At 27.1% G+C, this 23,242-nt stretch overlaps 1 protein-coding gene across 13 annotated transcripts in view; it reads right to left on the bottom strand.

The window, feature by feature from the left end:
* Positions 1 to 23,242, bottom strand: part of Galphaq (G protein alpha q subunit) — a 41,457-nt gene that overhangs the window by 5,601 nt on the left and 12,614 nt on the right. For 9 of the 13 annotated variants that reach the window (XM_074240505.1, XM_074240494.1, XM_074240495.1 and 6 more), the window contains 4 exons: positions 7,094 to 7,278; positions 6,863 to 7,017; positions 3,412 to 3,540; positions 267 to 396 (listed from right to left, as the gene is read on the bottom strand). In XM_074240505.1, coding sequence (XP_074096606.1) covers positions 267 to 396; positions 3,412 to 3,540; positions 6,863 to 7,017; positions 7,094 to 7,278 — 599 coding nt within the window. Of the gene's footprint in view, positions 1 to 266; positions 397 to 2,840; positions 2,970 to 3,411; positions 3,541 to 6,862; positions 7,018 to 7,093; positions 7,279 to 23,242 lie in introns of all 13 variants that reach the window. The other 4 variants (XM_074240506.1, XM_074240502.1, XM_074240504.1 and 1 more) reach the window with 2 other exon arrangements.

Here is a 23,242-nt window from a genome sequence, read left to right as displayed (position 1 = left end):
GTCGATTAAAACTTGTGATATTATTTCATCCATGTGAAAAAAAAAATATATTTTAAAAAATGCTTTTAAGGTTTGTATTTTCAATTATAAAAAAATTTTAATTTATAGTTTTTATATCTGGTAAATAAAGGGCTCTAAATTATTTTTAGTAAAAAACAAACTTTGTACAACTTCTATAAATAATAATATCAATTTGCAATTTTTTATACAAAAATCAGTCTTTTTGCGCCACCCTGTTGAATATTTTACTTGATCTTAATATTTACCTCATTCTCAGATTCAAACAAAATTTGATCATATTCACTTAAAGCTACTAAAAATATGATTGAAGTGACGTTTTCAAAACAATGAATCCATTTTCTTCTTTCCGATCTCTGGCCGCCGACGTCTACCATCCTAATAATACAACAAAATCATTTAATATATTAACAAATTCATTTAAAAATGTAGAAAAGGAACTTGCAGGTCGATAAATAAGCTGTGTTATCGCTTTTGCAGAAATTCATTATTTCAAATTATTTATTTGATTTGTATTTTTAATATATAAAAAGCACAAAAAACTCAGGCAATAGAAATGAATAATTGAATTTTAAAAGCTTGAAATTTAATGATTCATTGAATGTTAATTAAATTCAATTGCAAAAAAAAATATTTTCCATTGTCGAAAAGTGTAAAGAAAGTATATAATAGTTATTAGAGATCATAAGCATTCCATATTATTGAAATATTGGATGTTAGTTACACACAAAAAACATTAGAGATAATAGAGTAAAGAAGAAATATAGTTACTAAGTTTTTTAATACTATTGAATATTTTTGGTTTAGTGTTTAGATTTAAACATTTGATTTTTTTTAATATGTGTAATCTACAATAAAATTTTACAAGACAAGAAATAATATCGAGACGATACTTGGAATCGTTTAAATTAAGATTCCCCGAACTGTCATTAAAATACTACTAGTATTATTTAACAATTAACTAAAAATTAATTGGCAACGTTAAAAATATATTATCAGATGTAAAATTAACGATTACATGTACTATATTTATTAAATTAGAGTTTTGTGGTACTTAAAATTTCTTTAACAGAATAAATACTTCATTATAAATTATACAAAAAGGTAAGTATGTGTCACATTAAAACCAAACATAAAATAGGTATGTAGGTCATTTCATAAAATAAATTTATTATCACAGGTGCGACTCCCATTGATCTTTTGAAAACTTTAGAAAAAATACAAAAAAAAATTTATTGGAAATTTAAGCATTTAATATTGAACATAATTAAAAAAAAATATGACTGACTCACTGCTTAGGTCTTCCAAGAAGCCAATAAAATATTCGGTCATTTTACACAAATTAAGACTTCTTGTGAAGTGGATAATTTTGTTAAAATAAAAATAAAGAAAAAATTTTAGCACTGTATTATCTTTTTATGATATTAATGAACGTAGAAATATCTATTAAAACGTTTTGTATCTTTTGGAATCCGAATATTGCATGAATTTCTTTAAAAGTCTGAAGATTAAATTGAATTTTCGATTTCGCAAAATTTATGCCCAGAAAGTTATTGAGTATTATAAAATTTAGTAAGAATTATTTTGAGTTTAAAATTGTATAGAATTTCTTGAAAATTTTAATGTTTTACTCCAAGAATAATATTTTATGACTATTTTTCTTAAGAATATTCTCAATCAAATCAACGTTTGAGTTTTCATAAAAATCAACGTCATATTCGAAATTTTTTACTTATAATCCACGCAAGAAAATGTTACTTTGTCAAAATAATTCAATGAGATAATGGAAAAATAACATAGCGCTGACACTTTTCATTTATTTGTATTCGAAAGAAAAATGTATGCATTCTGCAAAATAGTCTTATTTTGTTCAAGAAATTCTCGATATTCATAAAAAAATGTCCAAATTCATTTATATAACAGCAAGGCAGAAAAATTGTTACAAAAAACTGTATTGGTCATATTTTTGTTAATATTTTTTCTGTTCGCAAAAAATAACTAGAAATAAAGTTTGAAAACGATCGAAATAAATGAAATGATTAATTTAAAACAACTCAATATGAAGAGCTCAAATTTCAAATGAATTATTTTTTTTTGTATTGTAAATGTTTGTTCAAAATTTAAAGAAAATTAACAGGAGTTCTTCCGTGAAAATAATCTTATTTATTGGAATGACCCAAACATACTTTTTACTAAATTTTAATAAACGGCAAAAAAAACTTGATTCTAGAAAAATATTCGTAATCCAAGTAAATCATTTGGAAGAGAGCCAGTTGTCTTGATTTAAGAATTTTTTGTTGAACTAAATTTTTTAGCTTGAGAAATTTAAAATTTTCGGTCAAGAGTATGCTTATTGTCTTGTTCAGATATAACCAAATTTTTCATTGAAAAACACAATTCTCTTAAACTAAGAATAATTTCGTTGTCTTGTAACAATTTTATTTTCATGATTTAAGAAAAAGTTTCGTCGTTTAAAATACAAAAAAAAAAAAAATTTGAACAAAAAAATTTCTTTTTTCCAAGTCAATCTCCTCTGAAACATATTTAAGGCTGTTTTTGATAAAATAAAGACTACTATAAAATTATAATATAATGAATTAATGTTACAAGAAGAAAATTTTCAGGTAAAAATATTGAATGAATTAATTAAATTTGTAAAATTATAGCATGAAGAGCTTTTATCTTCATCCTCGAATTTTGTTATCTTGATTCAAAAGTGAATTTTGTTAATTAACAGAATATGATAACGCAAGAATGGATTTTTTTCAGAAATATTATTCTTGAATCAAGTAATTTTTTATCAGTGTCACGTATATTAGTACCTAAATATGATGCTGTCCAAATCAAAAGGATATTCAATAATACCAGTTGTAGGAGCTCTCGCTCGAAGAATGTCTTGTTCGGAAGGAAGATATTCCGGTTTACTAATATTGTCTAAGTCAGAAAGATAGCTGCAAAACAAACGAATACCAGGTGATAGTGCATGCCATGCATTAAAAGATTTGTTAATTAAAAGAAGAATTAATAAAATAATAAAATAAATAGAAATAAAAGTACAAATATAAAGTTGATTAATCAATAAAATTCCACTCCATTGCAGACCACAGCCGTGCATTGTCACTCAGCATTCCGATTTCCTAAAAAACGAATAAATCTAATTTGGATCTAGTAAGTATATTTTTTTATTAAATTAAATTAAATAAATAATTGTGCAAAGAGTGGAAAACACGTATTAAAATATTAATGAGAATTAGTAGCGATAACAAATAGAGATGCAGAGAGACAAAAGAGAAGAAAAAGAAGAAAGAAAAGAAACCAGGCGAAGATAACCAAATGCAGATCACAGATGCAGACAGGCTGATCCTTTCGATTTGTTTGAGTCATCTGACATACCTAAATCGAATTTCTTCCAAGTCAAAGGGATATTCAATTATACCCGTAGTAGGCACTCTCACACGCAGAATGTCCTGCTCTGTTGGAAGATAATTTGGTGCCGCCACTCGGTCTATTTCCATAAGGTAGCTGTAACAATATATTCTCAACATCTGCTTTTTTCACTCTACATAAATTATCAATTTAATTATATTATACATATATAAAATAGATATAATAAAATTATTAATTACGATTTTAAAATTGATGATACATAATTGTTTATATAATTTCATCTTACAATAAAATTAATTTGATTTTATTAAAAATATTCAATGATGAATCTTCTCAAAAATATATTGAAACTGTACAATGTATTTAATATTGCATGTCAAAAATAATTTTTTATTCAAATAAAATAAAATATCTTAAATTAAGACAATTTTTTTTATATAATTTTATAACTGAAAACGGCAAGTTTGAAATAAAAATAAAATTTTAACCCTTAACTAACATCTTGGGATTAATGTGATTCTAACTAAAAATCATTAATATGCAATGAAGATATTTAATATTCAATATTTTGCTTTAAAATTTGATTTGAGTAGAAAAGCGTGACGTCTCCTTGGTCATCTAAGATATGAAACTTAAAAATTATTAAAATTATTTCTATGAAATAAAGAAAAGGAAATTATCTTGTATTTTGAAATCTGGAGAACTGGATTCACTAACTCAAAAATCTAGGGGTAAAGATTGATAAAATTATTTTAAGAACTGAAAAAATAATGAGTATGACCAGGATGACCTTACATGTCGAGTCACCCCGGTTACGATTAAGGTAGTGCCTTGGGTTAGAAATTTACCGTTTAGAATTTAATGAAATTTGACGTTTTAGTAAAGTACAGAAATAACAGTTTTTATTTTATTTTATAAAAAATGACTGGAGAAGGCTATGTATAGAATATTTGACACTTGTAGTATCTGTAGTACTACTTTAATTTTATTGTGAAAATTAAACAATAAAAATTGTATCAGATATAGCTTAATTTTGATAATCATTCTAACTCTAACTCTAATGTAGCTTTATTATCTCTACTTATTTTCTGCCCTAGTCTTTTTTTGGTCAGCTGTAAAGGTCTTTTTACCTTCAATATCAAGTTTTGACAGAGAATTTTTTATAGTCTCAATATAGCAGTGGCAAGAATTTTAGTTTGCTAATTTCTACACTCGTTTTTCGTATTCGTTTACGAGGCATTGACAATTTATTTGATTACTTAAATTTATGTGTATAAATCAAAAATATAAAAAAAATTACATTATGTAACTTTTTTTTTATTTAAAATTTTAAGAAAGCTTACCTTAACTAGGGGAGAAAGGGGTCAATTGAACCACTCGACTTAAGAAATCGGAAAAATTGCTTCATCGTCTTAAAATTGAATTCTAATATATGTTAAACTCTGATATGATCAAAATTTGAAATCATTGCTATTAATAAATTTTGTGAAATTGAGATTTTTGTATTTTCAGGTATATAAACTTTTTTTTCGGCTGATGAAAAATTGTTTAATAATATTTTAATTTTTGAATTAATTGACAAACTTTGAACTGTAGTAGTTGTATATACTTATACTTTATAATCTCTAACTTCGTTTATAATGATGTAATAGTTTATTTATTTATTATTTACTATTAATTTTCATAAAATTATATGGGGTCAGTTGAACTTGCAGTCCCAGGGACGATTGAACCACGGAGAAGCATGAGACATGCGCGCGTATCTTGACTTTACGTAAAAAATACTCAGAAAAAAACCTAACAATTTGATGAACTGAATTTATAATGAAAATTATTTTTAAATCCATTCCTAATTTATTTAATATAATATCTGTGCATTAAAAATGTGCAATAGTAATATTAACGAGTAACAATTAATATATTATTTATTAAAAGTGCGGATTTGAGTTTTAAATATTATTGGTTCAATTGCCCCAAGTAGAGGACAATTGAACCACTCGACGCGATTGCATAAATTAATCACTTTTAAGAATTAACGTTGTTTATTGACTAATTTATATATTGATAATGATAGTATACATAATAAGGTACCATTCCAAGAAAAAATTATTATTATTTAGTTCTAATTCGAATAATCAAAAATTGCTAAGCTTTTTTTGATTCAATTGACCCCCTCCACCTCCTCTAATTAATTTTTATAAGGTATATAAGATATCGGTTAATGATAAATACGTCAATACGTCGAAAATCAATTTAATTAATTAACCGATGTCACCCGAACCGATATTTAAAAAAAAAAACTTGAATTAAGAAAGAGGGTTGATAATTACGGTAAAATAAAAATCACAAATAATGAAGAAGTATTTGTAGATTAGATACATATTAATTATGTTTTTTTTTTTTTTTTTTTTATAAAAGATATTAAAAGCTTTACGATAATGATCATGATTTTTAGATCAATTTTTTAGGTATTAATCATTTTTACTAAATGAGTTATCAGCTGAATTTTAAGACGATTAATTACTCGTATTAAAATGAGAGTTTTTCTTTTAAATCACATTTTCCGATGAAATAGAAGAGATGTCAGCTATTAAATTTATTTTTAAAGTGGTTAAGAAATTAAACAATGGATTATTTTTCAGAATGTACTGGAGCGCCAATAACCTTAGTGCTAGTTGAGGGTTCATAAAAAATTTTTTCAACTGTAAGTTAGGTCTATTAGTAGTCGACAAAAAACTGCATATCAATTCAATGCAATGAATGATGTGGGTAAAAATTTTTCATTAAAAAAATTTATTTATTTATATTTTCTAAAAAGGAATCATAATTATCATTGGAGTATCCGAAAACTTCTGTTTCAGCCCCTTTACTTTCTCATTTCGTCATTCAATTAATGGTAGATAATCACATAATAATTTCTCTTAAAAAATTTTTTCTTTAATAAATTCTTGCAGTTAAAAAAAAAAAAAAAAGGCAGTAAGCCGTAGCAAATTTTGGAAGTAATTGCACAATTTATAAAATTAGATAAATAAATTTTTATTCTTCATCACACTTTTTTAATAAATAATATTTCTTAATAAAATTCAAATCCATTAAGTGTAAAATAAATGATGAGAAATTTAATAAATTTGAGCTGTATTAATTTTCGTTTAATAATAACTTTGTTATTTTTCATGAATAGCTCAATTTAGATTTATCATTTATTCTATAAATACAACTGTATAGCATAGTAATTTAACATGAAGAATTTCTATTAACTATGTATTTTCATTAAACAAACATTATCGAACCCGAATGCATTATCAAAAAATTTTGTTCAAGATATTATTACTTATTATAATTATCACCAAAGTAATTCTAAATTTATAACTTCAAAAGTAAACAATATAAAAAAATACCATAGATTTTACTGTTATGAATTTCTATAAACTAAATAATAGTATAATTAATTACTTACTATTTGGCAGAATCCGTAAGTTGGTACTCTCGTCGTCGATCATAACATTCCTGAATACCGGAATCTGCCCACAGATCCTTAATAGCCTCTACATACGGACTTTCAAATGTCGTCACAGTTTCAAAATCTACGCTCCTGACTAACTCTGCTTTTTCCTGAATCAAAAAGTCATTAATTAGCCATGCAAAAATAAAATTAGAATTTAAAAAATATAATGATTTGAATTCATACTTGACTTGAGCTATCACCGTATGAAATTTTAAGGAGGTCCATCGCCCTTATCATTGACTGCATTGCCATAAATATATTTTGGTATACAAGCTTGATAAAGCCTCTTTTGTCTTCGTCCGAATAACCAGAACCGTGAATAATTCTCATTTGTTTGATGAATGTTGATTTCCCTGATTCACCAGTACCTTTAATCAAATAGTTCATTTCCATTTAATTTTTTATGCTTTCAATTATTAGGATGAAGATTACATAAAAATGAAGCTATCAATTTTAATAACTACATGTCGGCATTTGAGATCAATAATCATGTTAATTTCGAAAAAATACTCTTATTATTGATCTTCTTATATGTTAGAGATGATTAATTATGTTACAGTAGGCCTTATCATCAAACTTAAATAAAATAACAAATTTAATTTTCATTGACAGTAAAAATGACCTCTTTTGTTATATTTCACAGAAAATGTACTAAAATAATGATAAATACCAAAATTTGTTGATTAAATTGAATGTTCTTCATTTTCTTCAACAGAGAATTTTGGACTCATTAAGTCTTAAACCAAGAATTATAATTCATTGATAAAAAATTTTGTTTCAGTATAACAGTTACATTTAGTTTTGAGAGTAATTTATTTAACTATTTTTCGTTCACAAGTGTATTCTAATTTAAAATAATGAATCTCTAATATTTGAAGAAAATGATAATTTTATTTTTAGTTTTCTTGACGTCAATTTATTTTATGAACGTCTGTGAGTATTTATAATATTTCTAAAAAGAGACAATTGAGTTATAACATTTACTTCTGAAAAGAAATTTATTTCTTTATAGTTTTCATAATTAAGTAATTATTCCAATATTTTACTTCTCTTGCACTGAATCCTCACCATTTTTCACAAAAAATATGAAAATTCGAGTACTGTCATATTTATTCAAAATTAAAATAAAATTTTTATCAGACAAGTTTTAAGCAAAATTTTTGTTAAAATAGAAGACTAAACATGATCTATTACAAAAAAAAAAGTGCTATTCGGCCACACCCGACATGGATAGGTAGATTTCTTGTTTAAATATTGAAAAAAAAAAAAAAAAAAAAAAAAAAACGTTATTAAAAGGCAATAATGTCGTAAAATTTATTTTTTATTCTATTTTTATAAAAAACGATATGACACCGACTACAACAAATAGATATTTAAAGACATCTACCCAAAAAATAGAATTTGTAACAGATGAAAGTCATTTGATGATAAAAGCTAAAAATCAATGTCTTCTTGATTTTTTTAAATTTTCCCAACTGCGAAATAAATTGAAAAAAGTATCAAAAAGCGATGAAAAATAGCTCAAATTGAAGATAGTTATTTGAATTTTAACATAAATTTGATAGATTTAAACTATCTTTTTCGGCTTAAAAATTATTTGAAAAAAAGGGCCGAAAAACGTTGATGTAAAATTTTTTCAAATTTTCAAAATCACGGAATTAGTTAAAAAAATCCTCAAAACCAGACAAATTATAGTTGAAATTGAAGATAATGAGATGAAGTTTGAGATAAATTTGATAGATTTTATTTATCTTTTACATCTGGAAAATTATTTTCACAAAATATACGAAATTCAAAATTTTTTGAAAAGGAAAAAAATTTTCAAACACCCACAACTCGTAAACTAACCGGTCAATTTTTGCCCACAAAATTTCATATTGATCGTTTGAGAACTGTGGGCGCAATCCTGCTAACATGGCGCGTTATATCACATAAACTTTTGAGCCAATGCCATTTTTCGACATTACTTGATGAAATGAAGCATATTATGACAAAATTTTATTAAAATTACGACATGAGACCGGCTACAATAGATAGATTTCTGAAAAATCTACCTAAAAATCGATAGCGAAATTAACAGTTACATGCAAGTTCAATTATTAACTATGAATTTTAGTTTGGTTATATTGGAACATTGTATTAAATTAAAGTATTAATTAAGTTAGTCCTTATGCACAATTGAAACTAGTGAAATATTGTATCACAAAATCTATTTTACTAAAAATTTGTCTTTCTTTTATAACATTTTAAATTCTTTCAACTTCACAGATCTCAACTTTTAGCAACAAATTATAGTTTCAAAAATACTTGTAGCTTCTTTCGATTGATGCATTACGAGGTATTCTTTGAGCATTTCTTCAAAAAAAAAAAAAAAAAAAAAAAAAAAAAAAAATATCTTTCCATTCATTTCATAATCAAAAAAATGCCTTTCGTTTATTAAATACCGTTGCCTGAATGACGTTTTCCAGAAGGATATCTTAGAAATTTAGTGACTTCATATTTCGAAGCACTACGGGTATCTAGAATTCAGTACAACGACAAAAAGCCACGGAGAGTAAGTCAGACACCGGAAATCAATATCGTCAGATAATTTACCTCTGCACAGAGTATAAGCAAATTTTTTCATAAATTTATTTATTGCACGGGTATAGATATCATAAAGTTATGAAGAATTATCATTCAACACAGTATGTATGATGAAGTAGTTTTCATAATATTGCACGACTTATTGGGTGGAGCAGTAGACACTTTTATGAGAAAAATTTGTCCCTATTTTCTCCTTAATTATTATTGTTATACTACTAATAGTTTTAAAAAACGAAGACGTTTTGCATACTAGCAAAAAAATAAAAAAAACCTTCAACATGATATTCGAATTTCTGAGTTTGGTATATAATTAATAGATATCTAGTCGTAATACTTGGAAACATCTATGAGAAACGAAATAAATGATTTTTTTATGAGAGGTCAAATGACCATTATAAGTCGTGCATTTTTGAAATATTTAAATGTTGCATTTTATTTTTTGTGAATTAAAATCATACAGAAAGTTAGATTTTTTAATTTTTAAAGTTATGTACGATGTCTACCAAAATCGACTTTTGCATGAAAGTAAAAGAAACAAAGAAGATTGCTAATAATCGAATTGTGCTCTAAACAGCATTTCATACTATTTTCCATCTAGCTCGTTCTCTTTGAAACTATAGTTACATACTTGAATCTTACTTTATCTTACACTAGTCTATTGTCCAGGGCGTGTCGCTGTTGTCGCTCGTGCAAAAGCATGAATGAAACTCCACCGTCACGCGTAATTCTTCGATTTTTCTGCACCGAACACAGCTTCTTCCCTCTGACCTCTTTGCCCATCGTCTTCTCTTCTATTCTCAACATCTTCGCACATAACAAGGTATCCATTCTATACACTTTTCATACTCCATATTATTCAATTACTCTTTGCTATTATATTACTTAACACGACTGTGTAAAATTCATGTATCATAGATATATATTTATACACTTATATATACTTCGTGTTATTTTACCGTTATTCTCAGATATAATCATAATCAGACATATAAAATATATTAGTATTGATTGTACTTGCAATTTTTTTTACCATTATCTCTTCTAATGTAATCTCTTGATTACATTACTTTTCACTGTTCTATTATTTTTCTTCGAAAGTAACTTTACAAATTGAAATTACCGTTTTTGTTAACCAATTGCAATCAAATATCAGCAATTGTAATGAATCTTAACAGTCTTCTATAGTACTTTATTTCTGATGACGTTTATATGAAATTTCAGATTTTCTGATAGGGAAAAAATACCGAGGTCATCTAAAAACTGATCGAGGCCTTCGGGTTTAAAAATAATGAAGGCATAATGTGGAAAAATGAACGTACAACAGTCCAGTGCACGCGGGAGATTTCAGGCGAAACGAAATGCGATAAAAAAAATATTATACTAATATTTTTTCTATTATTCTTTGTCTAAGACAATTACATTTTTGAACAAAGTAATAGTCGGATTGTTTAAATAATTTTTTTCATGGTTTAGATTAAAAATTAATTACAGTTTGTTTACAAGATACTTTATTTAAAAAAATTAAACTTCAGAAATTGTAAGCGATGCGGGATTTCATTACGATGGATATCGTTACAAACGGACCGTGAGAAAATTTAGTGCGTTCATTTTGAAGGAGTTTTTTGATCGATTTTTCAGAAACAGTGATCAATTGAAAAGATAAGTTTTGTTACTTTAAGAGTTCAATTCCTGTAAATAAGTTACTACTTAGTTTTCTATGTTTTTTTATGTGCAAGTAATTTTGAAATAGAGCATTAAAAAAAATAATTAGTTCAACTTCAACCATCACATATAAATTTATAGACCATTAACCAAGTGTCACTTCATTAGATAATATCTCTGTCTTATTTTAATACAAAGCATAAGCAACACCATGCGCATGTGTAGTAAAAATGAAAAAAAAATTTTCACAGCCATGTATTTATATGCAAATTGCGATCGATAAAGATTTTTTTAATCGCAGTTATTGTTTATAATAAATAAAAATTTAACTTTATTAGTTTGAAAACTAGAATTGTGAAAAAAACCTGATTCGAGAAAAAAAAAATAATACAGATTATCTTGTACGTAATATTATCACCAACTGTCAAATGTCTTAAATATTTAAAAGATATCGTAAACATGAATTTTTCAAAAAAGTGATTTGTTAAATAAAGTTTCACATATTTTCAACTGATCAATTTTACAAAAAAAAAAAAAAAAAAAAGAAAATACTGCATTTCTTCATTTTGAAGAAAGTAAACTGTTTAAAAAAATTTTTTTTTCAAGTTTAATTATTTCTTGCGATTAGAAAATTTATAACCAATTCTATAAGCTCGGTAAAAACTGATTATTTTTTTTTTTCAAAAACTACTGTTGGTGGAAAATTTCCAAACTATTGTTGCTTAGCTCTAATTAATTTCTACAACCTCATATTCCTTTTATTTACAAGAAATTGGGGCTATTATCATTAAATTCGTAAATTGATGTGGTCCTATGAATTTTTAGTAAAAATATTTAACGAAAAAACAAACCTTAAATTTTCAATTGATTGATGTTTACTATATGATCATTTGCGTTTAAAATTCTGAATCAAACGACCTTTCATCAAACAAAATTATGAGAAAAATGATTTTTACTTTGAGGAGTTCGAAAATTCTAACAAAAAACATTTTAACTATGACGAATGTAATCCTTGAAAAGTCTCAAGAGGCGTTCTTTCATATTGCAGTTTAATAAATTTCTTCTAAGCTTATAAAAATTTCCAGAAAAACGCTCCAACACTTAATAGATTATTTATATGTCTATCTTTTAAGAGTTTTTTATTTTTCTTTTTAAATTTCAAGTTTTTATTTACTGTACAAGTCCAACAAAGAAAGCACGATTTCTCTCAATAAATGCAAGAAAAGATGGAAGAGGTTGTAAAATCTTGAGAATATTTGTAAGTTTTAAAACTAGGCTACCGGGTCAATGATTTTTAAAATGTTTTTCTTTTACAATAATGCATTTCTATATAATCAAAAACTATAAATCGACGACTTTTATAGATATTGTCTCAAGTTGATTTAGACAATATTCTTTGCATGATTTGATAAAAAGAGTAAGTTCAATATCTTTGAAATTTGATCTAATCTTTGGTATGTATTAAGGAATATTTAAGGTAGTATTAAAAAATGAGAAGTAATTATAAATAGAATTATTATATTTAAAAAATGGTCAGAAAATAATATTTAAATAATTATCACAGAGGAGGATTTTTCTAAGTAAAAATTTAATAGTAATGAAGTAATTTTTCACTTACTTAAAAAAACTACAATAAGTTATTAGTAATAATAGTGTGATAAATTATCGAAAAATGAAAGACAAATATTGCACGACACTCGTTATTAATTTTTGATATCATAAAAATTGACAAAAGGAAATAATAAAATCAATACAAAACACATCATCGAAACCGCATTAATTTGGAAAAATCAAGAGAGAAAAAGGGAGGGAGAAAGAGAGAGAGAGAGAGAGAGAGAGAGAGAGAGAGAGAGAGAGAGAGAGAGAGAGAGAGAGAGAGAGAGAGAGAGAGAGAGAAGATAGTAAAATGGATCGATAGATGTCGACGAGCACCTCACCATCGTATCCCCAGCTACAGAGTACAGCTGCCTTGATACTCGTTGTCTGCTTGCTCTAACGCTCCTCTTTTCTATTCTATCCTATCCATATACACTGATAGAATATAACCAGTATACGATCTCTTACACTGTACAATATACACCACAGTGTACTGAAAAATCAGTCGTACAACATGTTCTTCTATTCGTCTTCTCGATTTTACTTCTATTCTCAGTTAACGAGCGTGTAGTCATCATCAATACTACCATAATATAAGACATTCCTCACAAAATCTTCGATAAGTTTTCATTTACATTCATTTTTTCGGATTCTGCGTTCATGATCAAAAATTGTCTAATTATTTTTTTTAACTTGTTTTATTTTTACTATGATCAAACCATTAATAAAATATAAAATTTTATAAAATATCTTAAAATTTTTTTTAAATCCATATCAATAAAAAAAAATCAGTCAAATACTTTCATATTTTTTCATCAATTTCATATGATAGGAACGAAAATCTAAAAATAACTTTGTTGAATCAGAAAGTCAAAAATTTATAGAAATAAACAAGAATTCTTCACCAACGCACTTACATTTTACTAACGTGACAGCAGCTGCTTAATAATAAATTGACTATCTCATTCAAATATTCGGTGTGATTAAATCATTGAGAATTTGCAGAATCAAATCTATTTTCTTCCACACGGAAAAAAAAAAAATAGAAAAATTACAGTATACAATGTAACGTGGCGCTTCGTGATGAAAACTGGAAAAATTACAATTTCAGATTGCAAGTATTACAGATTTTATAAGAATTACATTGTAAAATGTAATATCTACATTAAAAGCTTTGAAAATTAACATTCAAAGTTTGAATTACAAAAATGTTATTTCAAACTGTAAGTTTTCTAGTTTTGAATTCGACGGGACACTTATTACTATTTATCATGTAATTTTTCAAGTTTTCTTTTTTCCATGCATGATACATTTCTTGAAAGAGGATTTTCTCACAATTAATTCTTATTGAAGATCTCCTCAACTCAAGATACATGTTGAGCAATTTTTTATCTCGAAATCATTATTTAAGGACATTAATTTTTTTCTGTACTAGACTTAACACGCTCGCTTCGCTCGCCTTCATTATTTTAAAAATCCCGCCACTATCTCAGTCGACAAATCAACAACCGAATAAAATAGTCACAGAAGTGACGTAAAACGATACGACATCCGGCCATCAACTTTTTAGAAGAGGATTCACTTCTTATAAGTTTACTTAGAAGCCAATTTTCGCAAAAACTGTTTTTGAGGATTAAATATTTAAAAAAAAAACATACATACATGCGAAATTCCAAGTCTCAAGGTGTTTATAATTTTGAATAATTCTAAACATGTTCATTTTTAACATTCTTATAACTTTTTATCTTCAAGAGACAATTTATAAGTAAAAATCTAAGAAGTAAAAGACTTCCCTGCGGTCTCTATTGTCGATCGCTTCCGCAAAACATGTTCTTAATGAATCTCTACTCAATACTGCATGTAAGATGTATATTTAATCAGGAAAATAAGTTGATTTGAATGATCTAATGACCAAAAACGGTCCATCGATATACAGGTTGTTTGCTCATCATTATGACTCATACGGAGGAGATTTTAATACTTTGCTCAAAAAATTCAACTTCAGATTTTATAATTTAATTTTATAATACGTTCCAGGCTGGACAAGAGTATATGCTTTGTTATTGTTATTTATTTGCTTAAGAAAAAATTGTAATTGAAATTTATAAAAGTTTAGTACATCTAAATGAGCATGCTATTAATGCCGTAAGCGCTTTATTCATACGTAAATTGATCAAAATAAGGTTTAAATATAAAAATTTTCACCAATAACGGTAATATGATTTTTAATTTTATCATAATTTTTTATCAAAGATCGATGGAAAAAAAAATTATCTACTGTACACTACAAAAATAAATTTAAAAAAGCCATTCAGCAGCCGAAATATAGATAGATGTTAGATTGAATTATTTGAACATCTTCTGAATCTATTGTAAAGTTAACATATGAATAATAAAACTATTATAACTTAAATTACAACGATTAATTATAATTAATAATTACATTTATAATACATAGATATTTAAAAATTTACTTCTTCACTTAAACAAATAAGAAAAGAAAGTTTATTGAAAAAACAAATGGCAAAACGAATGCAACAATAAAATTTAATTATATTACCATATAGATTAAATGATTATAGGCCTAGACTGATAGTAAGGTATGCAAATAAAAGCTCATTTAATGGGCTTTCATATAAATTTACAAAAAGTCGATAAACTGACTCAATCAACAATTATTTTAGGGAGAAGGGCAAAAAAAGTGGTTTTTGAAAATTTTTTTAATTTCAAAATGCTGTCTTTCCTAAATATATTGACGGATTAAGCTCATCTTCGAATTTGATCTTGGTAATCGTCCAAAATTTAAGAATATTGAGTTCCATTGTGATACGTTAAGAATTGGAGACGTTATCGTCTTTACAAGCGGCGTTATATCGTATAAATATATAAATAGATACATTTGTAAACTTGTGAACTAATGGTATTTTTTTAGACAAGCTCGATGATAGAGTCAGAAAATAGTAAAATTTTTCAAAAATTACGACATGAGGACAAATGCAATAGTTAGATTTCTATTAAATCTACTGAAAATAATTATTATAAATTAATTTTTAATAATTTCAATCAGCTGTCTTCAAGCTGTATTTAAAAATGAATTTTTATACATGACTACTCAAAGAAGAAGAAACTTTTTCCAACTGTCTGCCGAAAAAAAATAATTGTGATTAAACAAAATAATGTTGAGACATAATTTTCATTTTATAACTTCCGATAAATTAGATGATCAAATTAAAAAATAAATTAAGTTAATAAATTGATTTTCAGAAAAGTTATTTCCCCTTCATGCAGACTTTAAAAATCCACACCATAAGCCATTAACACTACTTATTTTCATGTAAAAATAGTAATTTGATGAACATTATGATTCTCAAGTACAATTTAATGAAGCTAAATTTTGGGATTTTTACTTTTAGGCGATAATGGAACATACCTCTTGCTCTGTGCTCGCACTTGAGACATAAAAATATTTAAAATCACTAAAAAATCAAATTCTTTTTTAAATAAAATATTTTAGCAGCTAAATTTAGTAAGATTAAGCTGAAATTTTAAAGTCCACCTAATTTAAAAAGCCTCTTTGTTTTACTACTCAATTTCATACATAATGACATCTCCTTTTCTATTTTTTTTTATTTAAAAGTGACTTTAACAAATGTTCATTTTGCAATTTTTATATTGAGATTTACAATACGTAATTTTTTTCTCTAATCTATTAATAAAGGAAAAAAACTGCAGCTAAATCAACGACCCACACTGGAAAGGTTTCGTCGAAAAGTAATAAACTAACTACATATGTATATACATAGTATCACTTTTTATTATCGATAAAAGAAAAGAGAATACTGTGTTTCATTGTTCCGAACTTATTGATACACGTGTTTAACAGACGAGAGGTACAATGTCGATTTGTGTGGAATATATTCTAATTTACTAAGGTAAAAAAAAATATGACTAAAGTGTGAAGCTATAACTCTTAAAATTTCGATTAGTTGTTCACGGTATAGTATTTACAACTAAAAGAAACGTACTAATGTACGTTAATTTATGAGAAAATTATTCAAAAGCAAAATAAAAAAATTATTTATGAAAAAGGAAATGAATAAAATGGAAACATAAAAATAATTGAATTTTCTATAGCTGGATGAATAATAGTAACGTTATATGCCTGAAAAAATAAGGATTTATAAATTGAAGTCTCTAATTAATCATACCAATTGTGGACTTTTATTTTTTAATATTAAAAAATTATAATTATCACTATTGAAATCTTATTGGATTTAAATTTCATCGTTAAGATTATATCGTTTTTGTTATATTTTGTCTACAGTAGTTTAAATATTGATGTAGCTGTAGCAACTGCATACATACATTGTAGTAAATTGTATAAAGTATGTTCTCTCTATACATCGTTACTAAACTCCACTTGCAGCTCATTTTAGTTTATTTTATTGACACTCGTACTTACGTGGATACGCCCTAAATATTCAGCGTATTCTATAATACCTCCCGATCTATAATATTATTTATTATTTATTACGTATCCGTACCATAAAATTTACTATTACAGACAAGTATATGAGCAGAGCGTAAGTATAATCACATCAAATACCAGTTTGGGTAGAGAATATCCCTTGGAATTATTTATTATTTAATCGAACTACCTAAATAGTTACCAACAAAATTTCTTGAGTTATTAAACTTCAAAAATTATTCTATTTGTAGCAACATTTTATTATTTAAAAGGAAAATAAGAAATATAATTTAGGAATAGCAACCATCTTACAAATCATCATTATAACAACACCATCGACAACTCATTGGAGCAACCTTAAACTCGAATTTATAAATTACCAAACTGAAATCAATTCTTGCTTATTTTACATAATAATATTGTATCAAGCTGCTATTGTACTGTATAACATTGACAGATTGAAACAGGAACAAATTGACTTTAAACGAGACAATGTTGCATGCATTAAGCTTCAAGTGCTAAGATATATTCTTGACACCTAAAAATGAAATCTAATTGATTTCAATACACAATTCGTTTTTAAATTAATCATGTCCGGTTAAACAGTGAAGAATTCATACCAAAACAATTAAAAACTTCAAGCACATTCCTAAAGAAATCACTTTTGTTTCAATCCGTGAAATTTTGAATACACATACTTTTAAGTGTCTTCTATAAGTAAAAATTTTGCTAAATAACCCTTGCGGTACTAAATTTGTTATTATCGACTATTAAAATTTGCATATCTAACATGTGAACTCTACCCCGATGAGTGTTGTAGCTCACATTTTTTTGAATTACAATAGTAATTTTCTTACACAGAAAAAAAGGTTCACTTGAGCCAAGACAATATTTTTCTTCCTAATTATTTTCAGGAGAAAGAAAAAATTTTTTTTGACACAAGGAATTTCACTATGCCAACAAAATTGATTTTCTTGCTTTAAAAAATACGTATCTTGATCCAAGAAAATTTATTCAAGTCAAGAAAAGTTTCTTGTTTTGAGAAAATTCAGCCTCTTGCTCCAAAAAATTTAGTTCTTGATAGAAGTAAATTTTTTTGTGTTGAGAAAATTTCTCTCTTGCGCCAAAAAGTTAAATATCTCAATAGAAGTAAATTTTATTAAATAATTTTTTTTTCATTCAATATGTATTATATTTCATTCAATATGCAATTATACAATTGCACGCTAAAATAATATAAAATGGGTATCAAATATTCAAGAGAAAAATTTTCTCAAGGTAAGAAAATGTCTTTCTTAGCTGAAGTAGGTGGCGCTACTTCCCTAAAGAATCTAAAAATTTTGATCAAATACAAAAATTTATTGTATCACGTATTTATGATAATTTGAATTAAGAAAAAATTACTTCCACCAAGAATAGAATTTAAGAAAAATTTTTTTTTTGGTATGATCTTATAGTTTCCGATTCCTGTATAATAATACTCCCTTATGGCATCTGTAACACGATATATTTTTGTAAACAAAGTTCTCCACAAAGTCGGTTTGCGCATGAAATTTTATCATTTTCAATTAAATTGTCACAACGTGTTAAGGTGTTCAACTCGCAAGATACTTTCTATCTGTGGGAAAATGTAAAAAAACGTAACAAAAATGAATTGTAAAGAAAGTTGATTTTTTAGAATTAAATTATTAAATAAAGTATTTTTTTTTTGTTTCTGCAATGTATAGTAGATCATTTTTATTCTAATTGACGTTTGAAATGACTGAGAAATTATAAGTAATATTCAAGTTTTTAATGAAAAAGTTATGTATGAAAGCATTAATTTAAATCATCTCGTTATGATGACATGGCGCTCAAGTATACTTTGAATTTACACCTTTGAATTTACCAACTTTTTATGAATACTAGGGCCACCCTGAATCAAGTGAAAATTTTCTTGGTTAAAGAAACTAAATCTATCACATTAAATATTAATTTATGTTTGAAAATAAAGTTAGTTTTCATTAAGAAATTGGAGATAAAAATAGTATATTACACACCGAGGGAAGTAAAGTAAGAAATGTCTCAGATCACATGTAATTGTTGGCCGAGGCGAAGCCGAGGTCAACAAACATGTGATCTGAGGCTTTCTTATTTACTTCCCGAGGAGTGTATACTATTTTTTTCCCTGACGAAGGTGTAAAGCGGAAACTTTGTTTAGCGCAGCGGGGCTAAAGTTGACGCTTTACACCCGGAGGGGAAAAAAAGTTGTTATTTATTGTCATTTATTTAAGCTTAAACTGATGATAATTATCCCTTAATTACGACAATTGATTAATTATTGTTAACCTTATTTCGTAAAATAAGTAGCTTCCAAAAAACTGTAATTATTTACAAGTGGGCCATAACTGAGTGAAAAATTAACATTTTCCAATTTTTTGTTTTTTGATTCTGCTTGTTTTCACGGCACATTTATGGTAAAAAATGTCGAGAAAGAAAAGAATAAAGATTTCGATAGCTTTTTGGCCTTAAAAAGTTGGAAAAAATTTTGGCTTTCATGTTTTTGGATAAAATTTCTATTTTATCTTTTTTCTATGTATTTTTTTTTTTTTAAGTAGATAAGAAAACGAACAGTTAAATAAAATTCATCAATTTGATTTAAAAAAAAAAAATAATAATAATAATAATAATTAACATGGCCCAGCATGGGTTGACCCCACTTATGAATGATTGCCTAAAAATCAAACATTATTTATTTCAACATCGTTCATCCCTAATTTGCATTTCACCTATGAATTTCTTCTAATCTTACTTAAACAGGTAAATCTCTTTAAAATTGCCGGACTTTCCATTAAAGTTAAACTCGGAATTCTAATTGATCGCTATTAGCAACAAGAATTAAATAATTTTGCTTTAAAAAAAAAAAAAAAAAAAAAAATCGTAACCTTCAAGAGCCGGGCCCAGCTATTGCAGCTTCATGAATTTCTCCTAAACAGAGAAAAATTTTAGAAAAAAATCTCTGTTACTCGACAGATTATTAAATTATCTATTTTCTATCAAAGCATTTTTTACGAAATTTTCATTTGTTTAAGAATAATTCATGAATCTGTAATGGCTTTACTGTTGCGAGTACGACATAGATAGTACGGTTTTTTTCGATGAGTGCAAGAAGAGAAAAAGATGGAACCCGTTTTTAAAGTAGTTGTAACACCACCCATACTGGAATCCCTAGAATTGAACAACGGGGCTATGCCTGGGACATTATTGGGAAGCCTATCTTGGCAAACCTAAATTGCCTCATACCCGGGCCATAACTGGGCAATCAGCCTTGACCATTTCAATGATGACCCAGGCTTGGGCTAAGACTAGATAACCCAGCCTTGGCCAAATCTAAAGTTACCCTAACTTGAGCCAAGATTGTGTAACCTAACCTCGGCCGTTGGATGGTAACCCTAACATAGGCCAAGACTGAAACACCTGGCCTTGGCCGTTGATTGGTATCCCTAACATGGGCCAAAACTGAATAACCCAGCTTTGGCCAAACCTAGAGTCACCGTATCCGTACAGGAACTGCCAGAAAATAACCCAACATCTTCATTAACCTATGCTTGAATCAAAACTGGGTATTCAATCTTGGATTCTTGGCCAACCGAATAGTTACCTGAGCTTGAGCCAGCACTGGGCAACCTAGCGTTGCGCGCTACAAGCGTGCGGCTCGGATTCGAATCTCGGTTAAGGGAAATGCGATTTTCACTTTATTTCTATAATTAGCGAAAGTTAGGTTTAAATTAAGAGTTAAGCGGTCTAAACGCGTTAATTCTACGTCAAAATTGAAATAAAAGAATGACATTTAAGAAATTCCTTTTTTTTTTTTTTTTTTTTTTCATCATTTCAACTAACAACTACCCATTTTATACAAAATAATTTAACCCTTTCGTAGAATTTTACCATTTTATTCCAGAAAATTTAATTTATTCGAAATTGGGTTTTTAATACTAATTCAATTTAATATTAAGCATCTAAATTCTAAATATATTTTATAATCTACTTCGTTTAGAATATTCTATAGTGATGAATAAGCCTGGGCTTACTTTGGCTTCAAAACTTGAGCCAGTCTTGATTAACAAGCTTGGGCCAATCTTGGCAAACAAGCTTGGCACCCTATTATCATTCCAGACTTCTACAACATCTGGGCCAAGGTTGGTTTACAAGCCAGGGCTAGAGTTTTACAACGTTGCACCAAGCCCGAGCCAAGCTTGGCCCCGTAGTAATTTTCTGTCTGAACAGATGCACTTTTTGAGGAATTTTTTCAAACTATCCAGCATAAATTTTGTGCTCCGACAGCCACGATTCAACTACCTTAAACCTCCCTCAAGTGTTTGAAGCGGTCTATCTAGCAATACGCCTGATTCAAGCAAAATGAATGAATTGACGTAACGCCAAAAAAATCAAGGTTCATCTCTTTATATATTTTCTATGTCATCTTTGATCCATAAATATTATACGACAGCTATAAGCGATGTCAATAACTGTTAAGTTACTTGTTAATTATCAATTATTCCGATAGACTCCGAAGTCATTGACCCGCAAACGTTAGTTTCCTTTTATAATTAACCATTTTAAATAATCAAAAATACAAAACGAGAAGCCCTTCAAAAATGAAAACTAGAATAATTTCTACAAACAGCAAATATCTGCGAATTTATATATTGATAAAGATACGGAAAAATGACTGACGAGATATACAAGTACATAGTTCGTGTACTCAGGAACAAGGTTTATCGACCTGTACTGCAACTATTGCCAGGCTGCTTACAAAACATTCCATGTGAATAAACTGTCGGTCGAAAGTCACGCAATCCAACGCTCAGTAATCGTTGGTGACTTCGACATCCGACCCAAGTTTCACGCCGATCGATCAGTCCAAATTTTTTTCTCTTTCTTCCTGGCTTGCTAGCTCTATTACCCGATTTTAAAGGCTTCATTTTTTGCAACTGTGATGTGTTTTATTTTATGGTTTTCTTTCAAAAAGTTCTTTTTGTAACATTTTTTTTACGCTATTGTATCTCTTTTTCAAAAGATGAAATTCGATAAATGTTGGCTTGTATTGTGAATTGTCAATTGAAGAACTGACAGCGTTCGCTTCTAACTTTTTTCATTTTGTAGACAGTAAAAAATTTTGCGCCATTGCGTCAAAAAAAATTTGTGTCAAATATTTAACACTTTTTTGAGTTAATTTAAAAAAGTTAACACAAAAAGTGTGAAATATTTAACATAACATTTTTTGATGCAATGACGAAAAATTTTTCACTGTGATTGTGTCGAAATCACAAGAAAAATATCGTCTTCATTAATTTTTATAAACCAAATAAAAATATACTCCAATTGTAATATATTTAAACAATACAAAATCAGTATGCTTACGAGCAGTGAGTGCATAAAAATTTATTGAATTTCCAAAAAAGTTTAAAAGTGAGTTTGCTCTAAATAATTTTTCAATAGTAAAATATAGCTCAAATCTAATGAATTTATATTAAAGTATAAATACTATTTTGTTTTTCAAATTTATCTAAGAAATAGGCCTATGCATGTTGGATGTAACCGAATGGCGCATACTCAACTTATTTCGAAAAACATATATTGAGTTCAAGTCGTGTAACGTTTTTTAATTAAAATTTATAACAAAATTTGTAATCACTTAAAAGTAACAAGTGATCAAAATTCCTGCAACAAAGTTCATTATAATGTTTTATAGACTTATTAATATGCTGAGGAAAGTTTGATATTTTAAATGCTATTAATAGTGACTAAGAGGGTTAAAAATATTTTCCAACAAAGTAAAAAGACACAATTGATGGTCTTATTTGAATATATTCAAGTAAAAGTCTGGATTAGGAGTTATTAAAAAGTAAGTTTATATATTTTCTCAGATACTGCTTTTTATTTCAATCTCTAGTACTATCACAAATGAAAATTTTTTTACTACTACTTAAGGGAGTAACCCTGTGTAACGGGGTTTTTCACCTTTTTCCAGGATTTTT

This window comes from Cotesia typhae, unplaced genomic scaffold (genome assembly GCF_013202065.1).
Source record: "Cotesia typhae breed Kobodo isofemale line unplaced genomic scaffold, CoteBio_Ctyphae contig_27, whole genome shotgun sequence".
Taxonomy (NCBI): domain Eukaryota; kingdom Metazoa; phylum Arthropoda; class Insecta; order Hymenoptera; family Braconidae; genus Cotesia; species Cotesia typhae.
This window is presented reverse-complemented; position numbering and strand designations above follow the sequence as displayed.